Here is a 21,626-nt window from a genome sequence, read left to right as displayed (position 1 = left end):
CTGAAGATCTATTGAAAGGAGAATAAGGAGTTTTAAGAAGTTTGAACAAGGGTCATCAAGGAAAAGGAACATATAAGAAGGCAAGCCTACTATCTTCAAGAACAATGTCTAACTCAATGAAGGGAGAAAACAAATTAGAAGGAGCATCCAATTACATGGCATGGAAAAAGAGGATAGATCTCATCCTCAAGTAGAATAAAGTCTTGAACCTAGTCAAAGGAAAAGTAAAGAAGCTTACAAATGAGTCAAGTGATGCAAAAAAGGAAAAGTTCAGAGAAATAGAGATATTGGCCATGACCCTAATGGCGGATAGAATAAATGATAACCTCATCCGATATATATCCAACATAGATTATGCTCAAGAGATGTAAGAGGCCTTATCCAAATTATTCACAGTCAAGAATCTTGGTCAAATAGCAAGTCTTAGGCATGAACTGAGAACTATAAAGATGAAAAAGGAAGACATTATGGCATCCTTCTTTGTACGAATAGCTAGAATCAGAGATGAACTCCAGGCAATCAATGAGATAGTTCCTGAAAAGAAGCTTGTAATCACTGCACTTCTAGGATTACCAACATCTTGGAGTGCCTTTTCATCAAGTCTCAACAGTTGGAAGGAAACTCCAACATTCGAAAAATTATTGAATGCATGTAGTCGAGAAGAAGTCAGAATTTCATTAGTGAGCAACAAAGAGAATGAAGAGGAGAAAGTTTCAAATGTTTATTTTTCTCATCACAAGAACAAAGAAACATTCAAGAAGTCTAAAGGGCCTAGAAGGAAGGTCGACCTATCCAAAATCGAATGCTACAGTTGCCACAAGATGGGTCACTATAGAAGCGATTGTCCTAAGAATCTGAGAAATAGAAAGAGAAATAGGGATCAAGCAAATGTTGTCGAAGAAGGATCTCCAAAGAAGAACAAGACCGAAGAATCGAAAATAAAGGACTTATACTACTAAGCCCCTCTATTCTAAGTTTTTTTAATTTTTTGTATTTTGATTTTTAGTACTTATAGGTTTAACACACTTTGGAAAAACATCGTTGAAATGTTTTGTTAAAGTTATAGGTATCCCTCGAAATTGGATTAAAAGGGAGCCCTCATCATTTTTCCAAAGATAAGTATCTTACTCCTTGTATTATCTTTTATATTTAGTTTTCCTTTTCTTATCTAGATGTGATGCTAATAACACTTCCTTTTATATTTTCGTTGTTTAGGAAAAGCTTGTTGATATGCTCAAGGGCTATGGAGAAAATCTCACAAGACAAAGCATTGAAAATCATGTCCTATAAGGTTTGTCTAGAAAACAACTCAAAGGTATGTTTAAGATCATAAGTTTTGTTCTCTTCGTGATAATGGTATATTCATTCATTCAAATAAATATGCTTTACCTTACTAACAAGTGTTATGTCTAGGATAGCCCAAAGGGATAGCTCAGTTGGTCGAGTTCTTGTGGCTAAGTACCTCGCCTATTGGAAGGTCACGCAGTCAAATCTCCTCGATGCCAGTGGGGTTATGCCTTGCTAGTTTGGCCGACAGGTAGATCCCTTGGGGTTGATCTACCTAGATTTTCCCATGGATGTAGCAGTCACTCAGTGTCTGTGAACCACCATTAAAAAAAAGTGTTATGTCTAGGACTTTTGAATCTTAAATATTCTTGTTTGGGTGATTAATCTTTAGATTGAATCTACCCTCGTTAAAATCATCACGTTTGTGGAACCCTAAAAGGTTCCCTATGAAACCCTAACCTAAGGGTATGTCAATGCTAATGTGAAAAACCCTAGTCTACTTAGGATCACTGATGAAATCTAGAAAATACTATTCTTTTGATGATTGGGGTTTTGATGGTAATGTCATGTTTGGAGTCTTAGTATTGTTATGTAAACCCTAGTCCTTTAGGGTTGGATGGTAATGTATTCCTAAACATTGAGGTTTTGCTAAATTACGGTTTGTGAGCAAAACCCTTATAATATCTAGAGTAAGCTCCTAGGAATGAAACCCTAGGTTTTTGTGTGTCTGTCTAATCAAAACCCTAACCTAATCAAGATCATTATATGTCTGACTTTAAATGTATTGATATTTGTGTCTTGAGTTTGTCCAATATATGATATACTTATGCATGATTATCCTAGATATATATATATATGTGCTAAGTTGCTAACCTATTTGTTGATAAGTTCTAGGGTTTGTAACTAAGCCCTAGTAGAAGTTTGATATTCTAGGATTAGGTGATAGTGTTTCCATTATGATGATAAAATCTAGGGTTTACAACAAATCCTAGTAAAATTTGGTCATTTAGTTGAAACCTTAGATTGTGTTGTGGTTAGTTTTGATTGTTGACATCTAAGGCTTAGTATCTCGAAGATGGAATCTAGGGTTTGCATTAAATCCTAGTATAAGTCTAGGATATGAATTCTAAAGTTGTTGGATGCATTGTAGAACTATACTTGTTTGAACTGCTTCTAGGGTTTGCAATATATTAGAGTATGTCATATCTCTGGAAGAAATATTGAGACCCTAGATATAATGAAGATTGTTATCTTGATTGAGTTGCTCGAAGTCTTGATGATGAAGTCTAGGATTTATACCCTAGCAAGAAGTTGAAGTATAAAAGTATGTGTCTCTTGTTGATTATGAACCTCACTAAGTTTAGGTATTTGTTGTCTAAAGTCTAATGCTTCCATTATTGTATGAAACTGATATGGTTAACTTCATGCTTCTATATATGTATTTGGTTGTACTTGCTAAGTTGTGCAAGTACATAATCTTCAAGATGCTGAAGATATTTGTAAGTAAAGTTGATTTGATTGATAAACATGAGGAAGGAAGTTATATGAAATGATGATGATCAAGATGACTCGAATAAGAAGGATGGAAGCCATGAAAGATTCTTCGATGTCATAGAAAGAATTTGATCTCCCTATGTTAAGAGGGAGCCTAGATAAAAGAAAGGGCATATCTTCCAAGTTGAGAGGGAGGGCATATTATAGTCATGATGAATACCTTGAAGAAGAAATTGGATAAAGTATATTGAGGTGTTGCTAAAAGAAGGAAAGAAGGATCCCGGTGTAGAAAATATTGCAGCATGAGAAGTAGGAAAGGAAGTTATATGATTGAGGAAACTTCTGTCTAGACATGTTGGGAAGCCTCTAAGTCCTACGATGATAAATTGTGAAGCATCATCAAGATTATTGAAAACCCCAAAGTTCTGTGTTTACTTATGTATATTTGAAAGTTTGTTACTGATTGGGGTTGTTCAGGTAAATCTCTTGAAGTTTTGGGAGCATGCTCGATGTTATCGATCTATTTGATTGGGAGAGATTTGATGTGTTGAGGCATTGTGTGTGTAAAATGCCTGGGAGGACATATGATCGACCTGCATGTTGATGTCTAGTTCCCAAAGTAGGGAGGGGAGCGTTGGTCATAGAGCTTTGACCATGCATTACGCACCTAGTTCCTTGGGTTGATGATTAGCAAGCCTAATGGTACCTAGAGAGGCTGAAAGCTTTAGTCCATCTTATGGTCCCACCCGGATAGATTGTTTTGAGGGAGTTGGTCACATTGTAAATGAAGGGCTCGCTACAATGTCGAAGTTGCAGGCAGGTCTGCGGTATGAGGATAGGTTGGAGGGGTTGTCCAACTATGGTCCTTAGAAGGAAAGGATCGAGTTGGTCTTGCAAGTCAATAGGATCTGGGAGTTCACCGAGAAAGGGATCAAGAAGCCAACCGACCCTAAGGAGCTGGAAATATATGAAGATTTGGATGCGAGGGCAAGATTGATCATCCTAGATGGTGTGAAGGATGCCCTAATACCTTATTTGTCCGGGAAGAACAATGCACATGAGATGTGGATGGCTCTTCAGGATTTCTTCCAGAATAAGAACGAGAACCAAGTACTGGTATTGGAGGATAAGTTGAAGTCCACCAAGATGATAAAGGGTGAAAGTGTGACCTCGTATTTGACGAGATTGTCTCAGGTCAAAGGTGAGTTTGCTACCATCGGTGTGACTGTCTCAGATGAAGATATGGTAAGGATTACCTTGAAAGGGTTCAACGAGGAATGGAAGCCCTTCATCAAAGGGATCATTTCCAGAGAAAAGCTGCCAGACTGGGATAGGTTGTGGGATGACTTCATTCAAGAAGAGTTGCGAGACGAGGATCTTCATCCAAAGAAGAAGTCTTTCGATGATGACGTGGCACTTGCAGCACGAATGAAGGGTAAGCAAAAGAATGACTTGAGTAAAGTCAAGTGTTTCAACTATGGCAAGATGGGTCATTATTCGTCGAGATGTCCGAGGAAGAAGAAGGGAGATGATGAGAAGAGGAAAGGAAAGTAGGTCATCGGTGTTGTCACTTCAGCTGAGATACATGATCTCACCAGGAGATTGGAGGAGGAGGACTTTGATATGATCTCTCATTTCTCACAGGGTACTGTCGATGAGGATGGATAATACGTGGACAGTGGTGCGTCAAAGCATATGACAAGGTCACAGGAGATTTTTGAGACTCTAGCTAAATGGGACTCGAAGTTGCACATGGTGTTGGGCGACAAGAGTCAGTTGGAGATCCGAGGATCAGGAGTTGTGCCATTCAAGATGGAGACATGACATGTGATGCAGGTCCATGATGTACTGTTTGTACCAAGACTCAGATATACGTGACTTTTGTCTCGATGATCAAGAGGAAGGGGTTTGAGGTTTTGTTCCAGGATGGGAAGGAAAGACTTAGGCCCAGAGGCTCTAAGTCCGATGGGTTTGTACTCGGAGTTAGAGATCATGGTCTCTACAGGTTGACGGGCAAGCCTGTGGATCATGGAAAGAAGCAGGTGCAGGTTCCAGAGAAGTAGGAGCAGGTGCAAGTGCAGGCTTCAGAGGAGCAGGTACAAGTTCCCGAGAAGAAGGTCCAGATTCCCGAGACTCAGAGGGAGTCGAGCTTAAGAGGGAGCTTGCAGGTTCAGAGGGAGACTTTGCAATCCAAGAAGAGCGCATGGTCAGTAGGGAGAAAGGGTGCTCCTACAACTGCCAAGAAGGAATCATGGAGAGTGTGGAAGACGTTACAAGAAAAGAAGAAGAAGCAGGGTGCTTCCAACAGTGATAGTGACACTTTCGAGAGAGGCGTAGTTCACAAAACAAGGATTACTGCAATTGTCAGCACTAAGAGTTGGCCAAGTGATCCGGATTTAAACAAGAACACAACAAATTACAGATATAACCATAAATACAAAGATGCAATAGAAATAACACTTCATTTCATTAATATCAAATACTGAAATATGCTTACAAACAAAATGGAAATAAGGCTAGCTCAGGCGATGGTAGCTTATCTCTGAGAAGAGATGTGGCAACTACATGCCTCTGAATTGTGTTACAATGAGGCTCAAAGGCCTATTTATTATTGAGAAACAATGGAAAACCCTAAACATCCAAAAACCTAACCATAGGAGATGAAGCGCCAAACTATGGGCCCCGTTTGGGTAAATTGGTACATCAACTTCCTGGGGTCGTAACTTTGGCATACGATCTTCGTTTGACGCGCACAATACCTCATTAGAAAGATCTATCTGAGGACTACAACTTTTGAATGACCAACATTGGTTTTGACCAATGTTGGTCACGATTTTCCCAAAAAACATCGTTTAGGGCCTCAAAAAGGCTTCGGAAATTCAGGACCTGAAAAACTGCCAAAAATAGTAAATTGTGCTACAAATAAGGAAACTGAAAAACTGAAAGAAACAATCGTGGGGGTCCAAGTGGAATAGGCGGGTGGCCACCAATATCCACCTGGATCAGCAAGTGTTGTGAGTAGTGACGATGATGATGCGTTACTTCCTAATTTTGGAAGTACCTCCCTCGCTAAGAGGGAATGATGATTTATGAGTAGCTTGGGAGGTACTCCAAGCCCTAAGGTTCAAGGTTTGGAGGACAAAGTGCCACAAGGGTCACTTGTAGGCTTGGAACCCAACCGTGGGGTTTTTCACCCATCGAGATTTGGGTCAAAACCATGATGAATTGGAGCTTGAGAAAATATGAGGTGATAGATCTTGGTGAGCCAATTCCAACGCTCCAAAGATCACTCATATCAGAGCTCTAGAAACGAAATTATGAATTTTTGAAGTTGACAATTAATTATGGACAACCAAAGTCATGTAGGCTTGAGGAATTCGTCCAAGAGACATGTCTCTTCAAATGAATTCGTGAAGCCCCTCATTTGTGTATAAATAGAGGGTGAAGGAGATTCATTTTACTCATCCATTTTGCAACACACACTTGAAGAAAAGGACTCGTTAGAGGAGGAAGAGAATTCAGATTTCTTACCTTAATTGGGCCGCAGGTAGGAGACAGGACAACGTGGAAAATAGGCAGCATAGGAGCCTTTTGGAGGTTGTTTTGGGGTCTGTTCTCACTTGCAGGGAGGCCGAGTTAGGTAAGGAGAAGGGCAAGTCTGTTTTGGGGCACCGTTTAGGGACAAAAGCTACCAAAGATGATGGTCGTTTGCTACAGGATCGTTGTGTGCTAGGCCGCAAGCCATAGCACCACAACTAGGTGTGTGAAGGGAGGTTTAAGGGGTTGGTGTATGCCTATGACAACAGCGTGGTAGAGGAGGGGTCTCCTAAGGGTATGTCGCAAATTTTTGGAGGTTGTTAAGGGTTGTTCAAGGATTGGTTAAGGGTTGTTGCAGCCTGCAAAAGATGCCCTAACCAGAGACAGTCAAGGGCAGTGTGGGACAGTAGACTTGGAGCCAAGATTGATATGTGTTGGGTCAAAGAAGTTGACCAGTTTGGATCAGTAGTTGTTGCAACTTGTTGGTGTCGTGTGGAGGACCTTCCGTGGTGTGCAAGTGTCCATCTTAGGAGTAGAACCGACAGTGTAGTATTGGGCTTATTTGGACTATTGGAGGTCAGTGTGTGGATGTCCAAAGTAGCCCTAGACTAGCAGTCTTGAAATGACGAAGATAGTTTAAGATTGGGTGAAATTTGCAGCCTTATGAGTAGCTCTTTGATGGACGAAAGAGGCTACTAGAATGCAGATTGGAGCTCGCTAATTGGCCAACCTAGAGAGCTAATAGATGAACCCATGTACACGCAGCAGAAGTGACATGCAACAGTGTTAGGTGGCAACCCTCCTAGAGTCTCGATGTGTTGTCCTTTGAAGGACTAAAGGGCAGCTAGTGAGCAGTACAAAAGCGAAGGACCGACAAGACAAGATACAACATCGAAGTTGCAGCGAAGTTTGTCATTGTATCTTGTATACCATAGATTGTTGTATTATTCAGATTTGGTTTAATATAATGAAGATTTGTGAGTGTACAATATTGTACAATCTTGTTAAAAAGTGTGTATATTTGTGCATATGTGATTTACTGCTTTATATTTTCGTTGTACATACTACAAAGTAGTTTATGATTGAGATTCTTGGTTTGGTAGCGTCAGTGATTTTAAGACTCTAACCTATACCCAAGGTCGTGGAAATTCAACATTTTTTTGGCTCCTAAGAAGGGCTCAATGCAATAAAATTGAGTAGATTCTTAGATCCTTTCTTTAGTCCAAGTATGATGGTGAGCAAAAACTTCCTCTGATTCCTTGGGAAATTTGTCATATGCCCAAAGACAAAGGTGATCATATACTTATCAAAGTGGCAACTCAAGGTCATATGATGGCCACCAAGTCAATAGTAAGGTGCCTTGAGGGATCCACCACTTGGCAAATTCTTTTGCATCACCAATTTCACACTGCTTAGCATCTACTTTTTGATCCAAGACCCCTTGGGTTGTGGGATATCATCTCTTCCTCTCAACTCTTTAGGGTGTCTAGTTCCATCATCTAATGGGGCATTTGGGAGGCCCGGAGGTTTGTCACTCGTTTGGTCATAAGAATCTTCTTTAGAAGTCGTGCAAGGTAGGCTTTGGCATGACATTCTATTTGGAGTGACTAAATATAGGGAAGTGCACTTATGAGTGCCAAAATTTCAAGCTCGCCAACTAAGCAAGGAGAGGGTCTTTTTTTGGAGGGATCTTTGGGAATTTGCATCCAGGAATTGGAAGCATTTGAGAGAGTTATCCCATCAAAAGGCTCTTTTTTCCTTATGGGAGGCTTAGAGGTTTATTTCTCCTTTGATTAGATGGAACTTCTTTGGGAGTCGTGCAACATGGAATTTGCCATGACATCCTATTTGGAGCCAGCTAAATCAAGGGCAATGTATTTCCCAACTAAGCAAGAAGGGGGTCTTCTTTTGGAGATCTTTGGGACTTAGGATCCAAGAATTGGAAGGATTGGAGAGAGTTAGCCCGCTAGAGGCTCTTCTTCCCTCTAATAAGCTAGTTGTCAGTGACATTATGGGTTTGCTCCCTCGTGAGATCAATACAAGATGAATATTGACATGCAAGGCCTCTTTTGGACAGATTAGGGATGCAGGTTTGGGAAACCATTTCAGCAGTATGATTCAAAGAAGCTTTACTTTCTTCTAAATTGGAAGCACCCTTTATCTACTATAATTAATAGTATTTGGGTGTCTTTCAATCCTGAGGCTACGGTTGCAGAGTGTTTGGTCACTTAAATTGAGCTACAGGCTCCAGGTCTTTGCTTGGTTAGTTGTTTATTCGGATATGCCCTCCAAAGCCAATATTGCCAAATGCAGGATAACAGATGCCCTGTGCCCCTATTGTAGCCACTCAGAGACCTTGAAACATATTTTATGGGACTACTATATTGCTAGACCATGTTGATGGTTGGTGTGGGACCAACATTCAGTGCTACTACAGGACAACTTCATTGGCATGCAGCTCTTCTTGGTGACTCTGGGTCTTTGGTATTGTCCCATTTATCCAGCATTTGAGACTATCTCCGGATTACAACTTTATTTACAATCTGGAAGCGAAGATGCAATGTCTTCTCTAATGATGTCGGGACTCGGTTCAGTCCAATCTTTTTGTCACTCTTGGTGAGAAGAGATATGCATGCAATTGTCTGTCAAATTTCTTAATCAAGGATGCCAACGAGTTAAGTGATTTAGCCTATATTGAGTTTATTGCTGCCCTAGTTGCTTCAGGAATATGATATGAAAATTCGTTGCATATAGCCTTCCGTTTCTGGTTTTACTTCTTTCAGCTATCTTGTAAAATTTTCTGTTGTAAAATAACAGGTATTTCAAAAAATAAGGGCCGCACGATTTTTTGCGCAACAGATGTAAAGTGGTGAAGTGTGATATATTGGAAATCGCAATAAAATATAAATCGATTACAATCTCCACACACCCTGCCATATTTGCTCCTGGTTGACTCGTGCTCAACACCTAGCTCATATTAATTTCGGGCGATTGATTCAGTAATGTGAACCGTATTATGGCAAAATCCATCTCATATTCATTGCTGACGTTCCATTCACTGATGTTAACTGGGCTGTATATAGCTTAATTAATCGACCGAACTTTACTAGAGCCGAACTTTCGAATATTTTGCTCAGTTAGACTGAATTTGATAACTATGTGTCAGATAATATATAAGCAACGGTTTAACAGATGAAGCAATACATTTATATAAATGTATGAGAAACAACCATAAACCCAAGAGATAATGCAATATGAAATGGACCTGGTTGAAGCTTAGCATACATTGATACAGATGAAACATGAAATAAATTGATGGAGATATCACATACTCTGGAAGGCGTGTGGGCCTGTTCGCCCATGGTGATGGCTGTGGAGACATTTCAGCACTCGGCCTCTTTATGATAGTATGTCCGCGTTCCTTCCCTGTAAACAGTCTTTTCCCGGATGCCGTTATAAAGCCCTATATATTCTGCAGTGCATCCAACGTAGCCAGGAACTTAACTACAGAGGCCAAGCTCTAGAATGCTTCATCAGGGTGTGTCACAAGGAAAAAAAAATACTTGTGCTTTCAAATTTATCTAAATGGTAATGTAAATTCGTTAGATATAGTGATATATATAGATTTATCTTGCTTGAATGTAATGGGAATCTATAGTTTTTGTAGAAAAGTCCAAGCGATGATGGTCTTTCAAGTTTTACGGGTAGAAAAAGTAGTCTCCCACCAATCCGGTTACGACACCTAACCCATAATAAAAAAATCAATATTACGAGTCATTTAGAATTTAAAATTAAATAATTCACCTTTGCGATCACTACCATATGGGCATTATAAAGTGGATTAATGCAACCCTTGATCATCGGACATGGTTTTCAATTTGACAAAGACTCAAACGGCTTCTCCATAGCCTTTAGCTTGTTATGAACAAAGAATATCAATAATACCTTGAGGCTTGGTAAAATTGGTAATCAGGGTGTTCGTTCCCTAATAAAGTAACACTTTAGGTGTCTAAAGAGTGAAATGACCCACTAATGCTTTTGGACACCTCTAAATGGTTTTAGATCTTGAGGTTTAAGTTTCTTTTTGGCAACGATGGAAAAATATGTTTAATTGAGTATGGTGTACCAAGTAAAAGGAAGTATACAAATCCAAATAAAATACTTGATATTGTCCATACTTGATAGTGTAGGGACAATATCGCATAAATGGAGGGGAGGAGGGGAGTAGTAAGGTATGTTTTAAAGTTAATTAATTAATTATAAATTAAGAATAACATATAGTTAAGTGGTTGGTACAATGGAATATTATTTTTTTATTTAGTTTTAAATCTCAAGGGATATTTTTGGCCAATTATGATAAGGTTCAAGGAGTAGGATCCCCACCCTCATGGAGCCACAATTCTTGTTAAGTCATAAACTCTTAGTATATCTAGCTTACAGGTTGTTGGATTCACTCTTGGTTGTATAGTAGCAATCACTAAGTTTGACCTTGGGCCTCACCCTAATTCACCATGGTCAAAAAAATAAAAAATAAAAAAGAATAACACATAACCGATATCCACTCCACTCCGTTTAAAATCGCATAAGGGGGGCAACTTTGGCCCATTGTGATAAGGCTAGAGGAGCAAGTTCCCCCAACCGTTTGGAGTCTCGGTTCTTTCTAAGTCATAAATTCTTGGTATATCTAGGTTACGGGTTGTTGGATACACTCTCGGTGTTATAGTGATAATCGTTAGCTTTAATCTTGGGCCTCATCGAGATTACTCCAACAAGTTATACCAATTCACCATGGAAAAGAAAACACAACCAATTTTTTTAAGTTTAGTGAACATTGTTGAGTGCAGTTGTTATCGATGTCAAATTCCTAGCCCTAGTATTGATGCCCTAGCCCTAGGAATAAAGTCATAGCTCTAGGAATGATGGCAAAGAGACTACAATGATGTCAAAGCCTTGGCCCTTAGAATTGATGCCTTAGCCCTTAGAATAATTCCATGGCTCTAAGAATGATGGAAAAGAACTTGGAATGATGCCAAAGCCCTAGAAGGAATGTCAAAGCATGTGATAACAATTTAGTAGAAGCCCTAAGAGCCATAAGAATTTAGCAAGAGGTGTTGCAAAAGGTTTAAGCCCTCAAAGGCAAAGATGACTACCAAAAGAAGTGTAAATTTGCTTGCTCAAGGAAAAATTCCCTCCTTTGGATAACCTTCCTCATTTAGAGAATACCCTCTTTTCCCTTAGAAGAATTTGATTTACTCAAGGAAAAATATATATTTAATGTGAAAACCCACATGTGCACAAAAGTACAGGTCGACGTAAAGGACAAATTGGGTCTCTAAAGAAGCAAATAAATTCAAGTCAAGTCAACCTCATTTGGACACACATCGCACATATCTTCTTCTTCTCTTGGAGGTTCATACAAGTCCAAAATTGTAGTTCTTCTATTGGAGGAGAGAGAAAATTTAAAGAGGGTCGAAATATGTCTTTGACCAACATTGACTTTTTAGTGTTTGGGCATACTTTGACTTGGTTTGACTTCAGTTTTGGATCTGTTTTTGGAGGTTGCATTCATTCGCACAAAGATCGAGATTTTATGGGTAATTTGACTTATGTTGACTACAAGATTTGACCGTGGAACTTTCTCTCTCCTTTGACTGAGTTGTTTAGGATTATTTTGACTAAGGTTTAACCAGCTTGGAAGGCCAGATATTTTGAGTGTTGACCAAACTCTTTTGGAGGATTTTGACCATTTACTTGTGGGCTAGTTAGGGCATCTTTGATTGTTGTTGACTTTGATAAAATTGCAGACTTTGACGTATTGACCAAATTTGACTTTGAAGCTCATCTGTTGCATATTGGTTGGTTGATTTTTTGGATAGTCAAAGAATTGACTATGAATCTTTTATTGATGAATGGAATCATTGTATCTCTTTGATGAATATTTTATGACAATCTAATAATAAGAAGAATTTGAAAGGGTTTTCCACCTTGTGGGGTTTTTCCCTGGTCTTTGACCAAATCTTATGCCTCTTATTACTTTTGATTGTCTTCTATTGTTCATTGCATTTGTTGTTCTATCTACAATTGTTATTTGTCACTCGAAGATTAAAATTGATTTGAAAGTGATTTCTAATTGATCTGAAAATGGAGGAGGTGGTCAATTTCCTCTTCTCCAAAAACAAGGACCATTTTCCGATGCTTTGCAAGGAAAAATGGGTCTTAACACAAAACAGGTTTTCCAAAAGGTCTCTTCAAGTTATGAGTTAGTTTTCACATGTAAAATTAAGCATAAGCAACACAACATCACCTAACTCATACAAGCATTCATGAAGAGCAAAACAAAGGATTTGGTGACGAAGTTCACCCCTCCTGGGCTACATCTTTAGGCCTGCCAACATAGCTAGACTACTCTATATATTCAGTGGAAAAAGGAGTACATAAAAGTTTGATGATAAACATGTGGTTATTTCCCCTTCAACGAAATGTTCTCCAGCAAATACCTCTCACATTAAACAACATGACAACCTATAGTCATCATGAAAACATCAACAACACAAAGCGTCTCCTACAAAGACCCTGTACTCCAACTGAAAATGAGCATATAAGCACTTCAATTCCACATTGAAGGAAAAAAACAAAGCTTTCATCAACAAGACCTACTAAGAAAAGTATAGATGAGTTGAACCCTACAAGTAACAGATGATGTAGTAAACTTCTAAATGTAAGAAAACCCCTACAAGGCCTTCTCCATGCTCAAACACCTTCAAGAACTTCTCCAAAACACTGATTGATCCATACACCCTTGGACTTGAACCTGTAAAAAGTCTCTTTATATGTGCTCAAATCAGCAAATAGAGGTCACCATTAGATCCAGAATGTCCAAAAACCTCTATCTAAACTCTTCTTGAGCTCAAATTCGGAAAAAACTCCCAAAGATATAGCTCTACCAGCTCTCCATGTAGTTTTGTTGTTATTTCTCCTACAAATCGGACTAACAGACTAATTGTCCTACAAATCCGCCCTATTTTCCGCTACGGAGGCAAAAAATTTCGCCCTTTGACAGTGCAATTTGTTGGACAATTAAATTTTCCAATAACCTCTATGCGCAGAAATTCAGGCCATGTGGCTGCGAGATGGGCCTTAACGCCCACACCCGCCACTTAGAACCTTAACTTTTGGGGTTGTGGTCATGTAGTGCCCATAGGTCCAAGGGTCAGACCAATGGGCTACCCTTTCCACCGGAGCTCCCATTACGGTCCGTCATGGTCCTGTGTAAGGCCATATGGCTTAGGGCTAGCCCCCTTACAAGTGCCCTTCGTCAAGCGCCTTCACCATGGTCATGTGCGCATTCATATGGCCAGGGCTAGGAATGGGGTTAAGACCCTCTTCGTTGGTGCTTTCCATGTTAACGCTTGTGGTATCGTGGGCGGTTATGACCAGGGGATAGGCCTAGTCCTCGAGCCCCATCCCTTCGTGTTGTGGTCATATGATGTCGGATACGACCAGGGCCCGGGGCTGGTAGCCCATCTCCTTTCCCCAAACTTGCGTCAAATAAAACTTAAATTTAGGTTTTGTCCATAGTAATATAAGAACCACCGTGAGGCCTAATGGTAATTCGTTGCATTGTTAACTAGGAGGTCAAGGGTTCGAATCCTCTCGGGCCTCTAGTTAACCATACCAGATTTTATTGCGCCTTGGGGGTGCCATGTGGCACGATCCTATTAGTCCACACAAAACCAGTCAAAATCGACCAAAATTGACGAATGAAAAACTGACACTTGTTAGCACCCAATTGGTCCATACCTACACAGTCACCCCAATTGATGTCAACAGTACAAAAGCCCAGTTAGTTGCCCAGTCAACGACCAGCTCATTTTTTAGTTGTTGGGTCAAACGATCATAATGTGATAACTTGTTGGGTCCCTATAATACTAGTGATTACCCCATTACTATTGTAGTTATACCCCTTATTTATATTTTTGTGCCCCTATTACCCCCATATTGTTATTTCTGTGCCCCATAGAATCCCTCTATTGTTATTTTTGTGGCTTTATATTATTATTGTTAGGTCGGCTGGATTATATTGTGACTCCTTAGACTCCTATATATAGAAAGGAGGTTTTGTCATTTGTATCATCCAAGAATTGTTCATTTATGTAATGTAAAGGAGGTTGCCCCCTCGAAGAGGCTGAATTCTAAGGCGTTGATCTATCTTTTCTATCTTTTCTTGAGCTGGTTTCATAACATTTGGTATCAGAGCTTTGGATTCTAGGGTTTCGCTGCTCCAAACAGGTCATCGTGGTATTTTCGCTATAACATTTTTTCTGTGACGTTTCAGAAGTCGGAAAAAAAACCCATTTGAGAAGAAATCGTGCTGAACCTTGGGTCCGAATTTCAGAGCTTTTCGCGTGATATTTGCGGAGATATGATCTGAGGAAGTTGGTCTTTTTGCAGACTCCTGAATTACATTCAAAACAGGTGACCTGGGGAAAATCGTCATAACTTTCTCTCTGGGGATCGGATTGAAATTTCATAAGAAGGTACAGAAAGAGGACGGACTGTAGTTTCTTGTGTGTGTGTTTCAGATTCAAAGGTTCAAACAGTGACTCGTGGCACGTCGTACAAGTTCGCTCTACTGAACCAGTCTAAAAGCAAGTCACTGTGGGAGATTTCACATAACTCTTCCTTGGAGAATCCAATTTGGCTCAGACTTGTGGCATTGGAAAGAGGACGCAGAAGGCTACTACAGGTAGCAATTTCAGAACTGGATGATCCGAAATTACAGAGATACATCAGATTCAATATCAAGCTTCCATAAAGTGAAAAAAGGTGTGTAGTTTTTTTTTTTAATTTTTGTGTAAGCTTGGTTTAACGGAATTCAAAGGGCATAGTAAAGCATTATTATCGGTAACTGATGCCCCGAGGAAAGAAAATGCAAACACCTAGTAAGGAACCTGAAAGCTCTAGCATGACTCATGAAGAAGAGGAAGAAATGCTACATGATATATCAAAATTACAAGAACAAGTGCAACAAATGTCACGCTCACAAAAGCTAACAGAAGCTAAGATAAGTGGCGTGGAATCTAAGGTAAATGGCGTGGAACCTAAGATAAAGGGCATGGAAGCTAATATGGATGATTTGAAGACAGACATGGAAGAATTGAAGAAGTTGCTACAAGAAAGGGTCACTAATGGTGAAAAGGTAGTAAAGGAAACTCATGATGAGAACAAAAGAAATGTTAATCATGATTCCATAGACGCTAATGTTGGATCGAAGAATCACCATATTCCAAAAATCGATATGAGGAAGTTTGATGGCAAGGATCCCGCCACATGGATATTACAGATGGAGCAATTCTTCGATCTCAATAATGTGCAAAACACACAAAAGGTACGTATGGCAACTTTATATTTGGAACCAAATCAGTTTGTATGGTATCAATGGCTTTGCTCTCGTAAACAATTTATCACTTGGGCAATTTTTACGGAAGAATTGATAGCACATTATGAAGATACAAAAAGCAACACTTTTTTTAGCCAATTGATAAGTCTCAAACAAAAGGGTTCAATAATGGAGCACATTGAGGAGTTCCAAAAATTGAACATAAGGGTAAAAGATATTCCAGAGGAGCATAGGATTGATGTGTTCATAGGGTCTTTAAAGGATAATATCCAACATGATGTTCGCCTTTGGGAACCTGATTCATTAGAGAAGGCATTCAGGTTAGCAAGAAAAATGGAAAGCAAAATTATGGCAACCAGGAAGCATACCACTCACAACTATAAAGACGGAAGTGTTGTTGCCCCTAGTCTTCCACAACCTATAAGGTTGACACCACAACAATTGGAAGAAAAAAGAGCAAAAGGGCTTTGTTACAGTTGTGATAGCAAATACACTAAAGGTCATAAGTGTGCTGAGAAGAAATTATTCTACATAGATTGTGAAGAGGAAGAAGAAAAGGAGCAAGAAAGGTCAAAAGAAGAAGATATACTCCAGGAACAAAGCCTAGATGAAGAACAAATAAATCCGACCATATCTTGTAATGCATTGGCGGGAATTACCACTCCTCAAACCATCAAGATAGAAGGACAAATCAAGAAGAAAAAGGTAATAGTGTTGATTGATTCAGGAAGCACCCACAATTTTATTCATTGTAGGGTAGCAAAAGAATTGAATTGCTTCCTATATCCAGCACCAGAGTGTCAAGTGATGATTGCAAATGGAGGAACAATAAATTGCTCTGGAAAGTGCCATAATATCAAGCTATCCATGGGAGAATATGTATTGACTAGCCCAATGCTTTCCATTCCAATGGGAGGTGCTGATGTTGTACTAGGAGTCCAATGGCTACAATCCTTGGGTACAATAGCTTTTAATTTTCAAGAACTTTTCATCAAATTTTCTACGGAAGGAAAGGAAGTTGAATTAAGGGGTATTGCAGGGAAACCAGGAAAGATAATCAGCTCTAATGGCATGACAAAGCTTCTAAAAAAGGAGCAAAGAGGTGTAATTGCACAATTATGTTCGCTAGATGTTTCCACATTGGAATCATCTATTTCTCCAGATCTCCAAAAAGTCTTGGACAATCATTCCAAGGTATTTGAGACTCCCAAAGGTCTCCCACCTATGCGTGATCATGATCATGCTATTCATCTGATTCCAGGAAGTGTTCCTCCAAACATCAGGCCGTACAGATATCCCTATGTCCAAAAAAGTGAAATTGAACGTATGGTTGCAGAAATGCTAGAGGCTGGTATAATTCAACCGAGTCAAAGTTCTTTCTCAGCTCCAGTAGTATTGGTGCACAAGAAGGATGGATCATGGCGCATGTGTCCGGATTATAGGGAGCTCAACAAGCTCACTATTAAAGATAAGTTCCCCATTCCTGTCATTGATGAATTACTGGATGAATTGCATGGATCAATTTACTTCACCAAGTTGGATCTTCGTTCAGGATATCATCAAATCAGAATGAAGATTGAAGACATTCCGAAAACAGCATTTAGAACTCATGAGGGTCATTATGAATTTTTGGTCATGCCTTTTGGCCTTACCAATGCACCTTCAACATTTCAAGGTTTGATGAATTCAATTTTCAAACCATTCCTTAGAAAATTTGTGTTAGTATTTTTTGATGATATACTAATCTACAGCAAGTCTTGGAAGGATCATGTTGAACATGTTGACAGGGTGCTACAACTATTGGAGGAGAAACAATTATATGCAAAAAGATCCAAATGTTTCTTTGGAGTCCAGGAGGTGGAATATTTGGGTCATATTGTATCTCATAAAGGAGTTAAGGTAGACCCTAGCAAAATTAAAGTCATTAAGGAATGGAAAATCCCCACATCCATAAAGCATCTGCGAGGATTTCTTGGGTTGACAGGGTATTATCGCAAGTTTGTTATGAATTATGGGAGAATAGCAGCACCTCTAACAACATTATTGAAGAAAGACTCATTTTACTCTGGAAGCAACAAAGGCCTTTGAACATCTTAAAGAGGCAATGTGCCAAGCACCGGTCTTAGCTACACCGGAATTCACAAAAACCTTTATTGTGGAATGTGATGCTTCAGGAAATGGAATTGGTGCTGTTCTAATGCAAGATGAAAGACCCATTGCTTTTGAAAGTCGTCCAATCAAGGGAAAGTTTTTAAGCAAAGCTATTTATGAGAAGGAAATGTTGGCAATACTCCATGCACTTAAGAAATGGCGACCCTACCTAATGGGAAGACACTTCAAGGTAAAAACGGATCATGATAGCCTTAAATACTTTTTAGAACAAAGATTATCCTCTGAAGAGCAACAAAAGTGGGTCACAAAGATGTTGGGTTATGACTTTGAAATCATCTACAAAAAGGGAAGCAAAATGTGGTGGCAGATGCACTCTCAAGAAAGGATGAGGATGTGGAAGCATTGTTGTGTGCCATTTCTATTATCCAACCAGATTGGATAAACGAAGCAAGGGAGGAATGGAAGAATGACGAAGAAGTGTGGGCACTTATTCGAAAGCTACAACAAGATTCCAGTACTTCTGATACATTTAGCTGGCAAAATGATTCGTTATGGTACAAAGATCGCTTATACCTCTGTAAGAATTCCCAGCTAAAACAAAAGATTCTTATGGAATTGCACACTTCTCCCTTAGGAGGGCACTCAGGATTTTTAAAAACTTACCACAGGGTTAAGAAGGAATTTTTTTGGGATGGCCTTAAATCAGATATTCAAAAGTTTGTGGCGGAATGTTTGGTTTGCCAACAAAATAAAGTTGAAACAATTAAGACACCGGGTCTATTACAACCTTTATCCATTCCAAGCCAACGTTGGGAGGAGGTTTCAATGGATTTTATCACAGGTTTACCCAAGTCTGAGGGAAAGAGTGTCATCATGGTGGTAGTTGACAGACTTACCAAGTATGCACACTTTTGTGCATTATCACATCCATTTAAAGCCAGTACAGTTTCTACTGCATTTATGGAAACAGTTCAAAAGCTACATGGAAACCCAAAGATTATTGTAAGTGACAGAGATCCCATTTTCACTGGAAATTTTTGGACAGAATTATTTTCTTGTCTTGGTACTCAGTTAGCTCATAGCTCATCTTATCATCCTCAATCTGATGGGCAAACTGAGATAGTAAACAAATGTTTGGAAGGATATCTTCGTTGCTTTGTATCTGATAAACAGACACAATGGGTCAAATGGTTGCCTCTGGCTGAATGGTGGTATAACACTTCCTTCCATACAGCAACAAAAATGACCCCATTTATGGCACTTTATGGGTATCAACCACCATCCATCACATCATATTTAAGAGAAAATTCTAAGGTTCAGGCAGTGGAACATCACATCGAACATCAACAACAAGTCCTCCAACTCTTAAAGGATAACCTCGTGTTGGCACAAAATAGAATGAAACAACAGGCAGATCAACATCGCAGTGAAAGAAGTTTTGATGTAGGTGATTGGGTATTCCTACGGCTACAACCATATAAGCAAATGTCCCTAAAGCAAGCTAAGAAGGATAATAAATTATCACCAAAGTATTATGGTCCGTACAAGGTGTTGCAAAAGATTGGTACTATGGCATACAAATTGGAGCTTCCTGCAGCTTCTCGATTGCACCCAGTTTTCCATGTTTCATGTTTAAAGAAGGTTATAGGTGACAAGCTCCCAATTCAAACAATATTGCCAGAACTTGACGAGGAAGGAAAAATTATATTGGAACCGGAAGCAGTCACAGAAACAAGAACTCGACAGCTACGAAATCGATCAATTTCAGAGTATCTTATCAAGTGGAAGAACTTATCCGCTGAAGATTCCACATGGGAGGATGAGAATTTTATGCAGAAGTATCCAGAACTACTCAAGCGTTGAGGACAACACTTTTTTGAAGGAGAGGGGCATGTTGGGTCCCTATAATACTAGTGATTACCCCATTACTATTGTAGTTATACCCCTTATTTATATTGTTGTGCCCCTATTACCCCCATATTGTTATTTCTGTGCCCCATAGAATCCCTCTATTGTTATTTTTGTGGCTTTATATTATTATTGTTAGGTCGGCTGGATTATATTGTGACTCCTTAGACTCCTATATATAGAAAGGAGGTTTTGTCATTTGTATCATCCAAGAATTGTTCATTTATGTAATGTAAAGGAGGTTGCCCCCTCGAAGAGGCTGAATTCTAAAGCGTTGATCTATCTTTTCTATCTTTTCTTGAGCTGGTTTCATAACATAACTTGATCATATGATGTTGAATTAAGGTGAAACAAACATCTTTGGATTCAGAACGATGAGCACTTCGACTTGACACCGATTTCAATACTTTCTGGGCACTTTCATTTTTGAGCTAAAATTTGATCACCTGATCACACCTCCCCACTTGGAACTTTTGGACTCCAAAATTTTACTTCTCCTAGTAAATAAAATGAGATTGAAACTCAAAATCACCCAAAAACTCAATCCAAAATGCTTACTTTTCAATCAATGCCCTTCAAGCCCCAATCAAGGCACTTCACCTATCTTCTTCGTGAAGATCTATTCTATTAAGAATTGAGCCAAAAATTCTTATCGCTAATGCAGGGACAAAACAATGATGAGTGGAATATGAACATTCTCTTTAATCTCATCTTTGCACGGTTCAAAACAACTTCATCTTGAAGTTCAATTGTTGAAGATAAACTTGACTCCATCTTGGAAATCAGAAGCAAAATAAACTTATTTTACCATCCTCAAACTAAGCTTGTATAGAAAAGTACATTTCTGCAAAAATTCAATGACGTAATTGGCTTTGCCTACAAAAACATAGTCATCGTGTACAATCTTAAAACAAAGATTTTGTTGTCCTCTGAGATGACTCTAAGTCAGTTAGTCATTCCAGAGAATCTAAAATGTTTTGTTTGTTTTTAAGGTTTTTGGATGACCAATGATATGAATTATTGAAAACAAGTGCTTAAGCCTTAACAATTACTAAATTAGATGAAAGGGTTGTTATTTGTCTAGCTATAGTTAATTGAATTAAAATGTGTGAATAGTAGAATATTGATGAAATATAACTTGCTAAATATTTAGACAGAATATTTGATTGGTTATAAGCAAAGAATATAGGCAAACAACGTTTCATGTAGACCAAATATATTTAAACGAATGCAGATTTGTGTGACAATTAATTGGTATAGAGGAGTTTATAATAACAGATAGTCTTATAAGCTAGTCCCTAGTTATTGTTGATAACTTCACAGGGGATTTAAGACTGACTGATACTCAATATCATCTTACCAAGATCTATGCATAAAGACTTAAATATATGAAGAAAGACATAATGAAATAAGTACATATGAAAAACTTACTAGGAGACAAAACTATAGAAGGCAAATTCAAAATCCTTACATTAACTTGGAAAATCTCCAGCTTAGTTACATTTTTGTTCTCAAATCTCATCCAAGGGTTCAACCCTTAATAACTCGAAGGAGGAGTTATTTATACAAAAATTCTTCTAGATATTTTCAAAACAAAAATACAAAAATAGTACAAAACTATAGGAATTTCAAAACTGCTAAGTGTTGGCACTATTCTTTAGGAATTTGTTGATGATGTGGTCCCCAAAAAGTGTTGCCCAACTGTCTGTCAGTTGTTGATGAAAGTTACTCGATAACTTCACACAAGTGATCCCATCGGTCTTCACTTGGTATAGCAAGATTTACCAATTTCCTATAAACTTCATCAACCTCGGTGTACTTCTCAAAAGTGGGATTATTTACAAAAAGATGTTTAATCTCATGCTTAATAGTCAAGTCAAAATCTAGA

At 38.8% G+C, this 21,626-nt stretch overlaps 1 protein-coding gene across 4 annotated transcripts in view; it reads right to left on the bottom strand.

The window, feature by feature from the left end:
• The window catches only part of LOC149172872 (mRNA export factor GLE1-like), a 404,516-nt gene extending 394,592 nt beyond the window's left edge, over nt 1-9,924 (bottom strand). The window contains exon 1 of one of the 4 annotated variants that reach the window (XM_089424451.1): nt 9,651-9,924. In XM_089424451.1, coding sequence (XP_089280577.1) covers nt 9,651-9,700 — 50 coding nt within the window. In that variant the 5' untranslated portion in view covers nt 9,701-9,924. The remainder of the gene's footprint in view (nt 1-9,650) is intronic. The other 3 variants (XM_089424450.1, XM_089424449.1, XM_089424448.1) reach the window with 3 other exon arrangements.
• Between the last annotated feature and the right edge of the window lie 11,702 nt (nt 9,925-21,626).

The sequence above is a fragment of the Pinus tabuliformis genome, chromosome 4_2, assembly GCF_031772625.1.
Source record: "Pinus tabuliformis cultivar Carrire ecotype Pingquan chromosome 4_2, CPIR1, whole genome shotgun sequence".
In the NCBI taxonomy this organism is placed as follows: domain Eukaryota; kingdom Viridiplantae; phylum Streptophyta; class Pinopsida; order Pinales; family Pinaceae; genus Pinus; species Pinus tabuliformis.
Note: the sequence above shows the minus strand (reverse complement) of the source record. Positions and strands in the feature narration are given on the sequence as shown.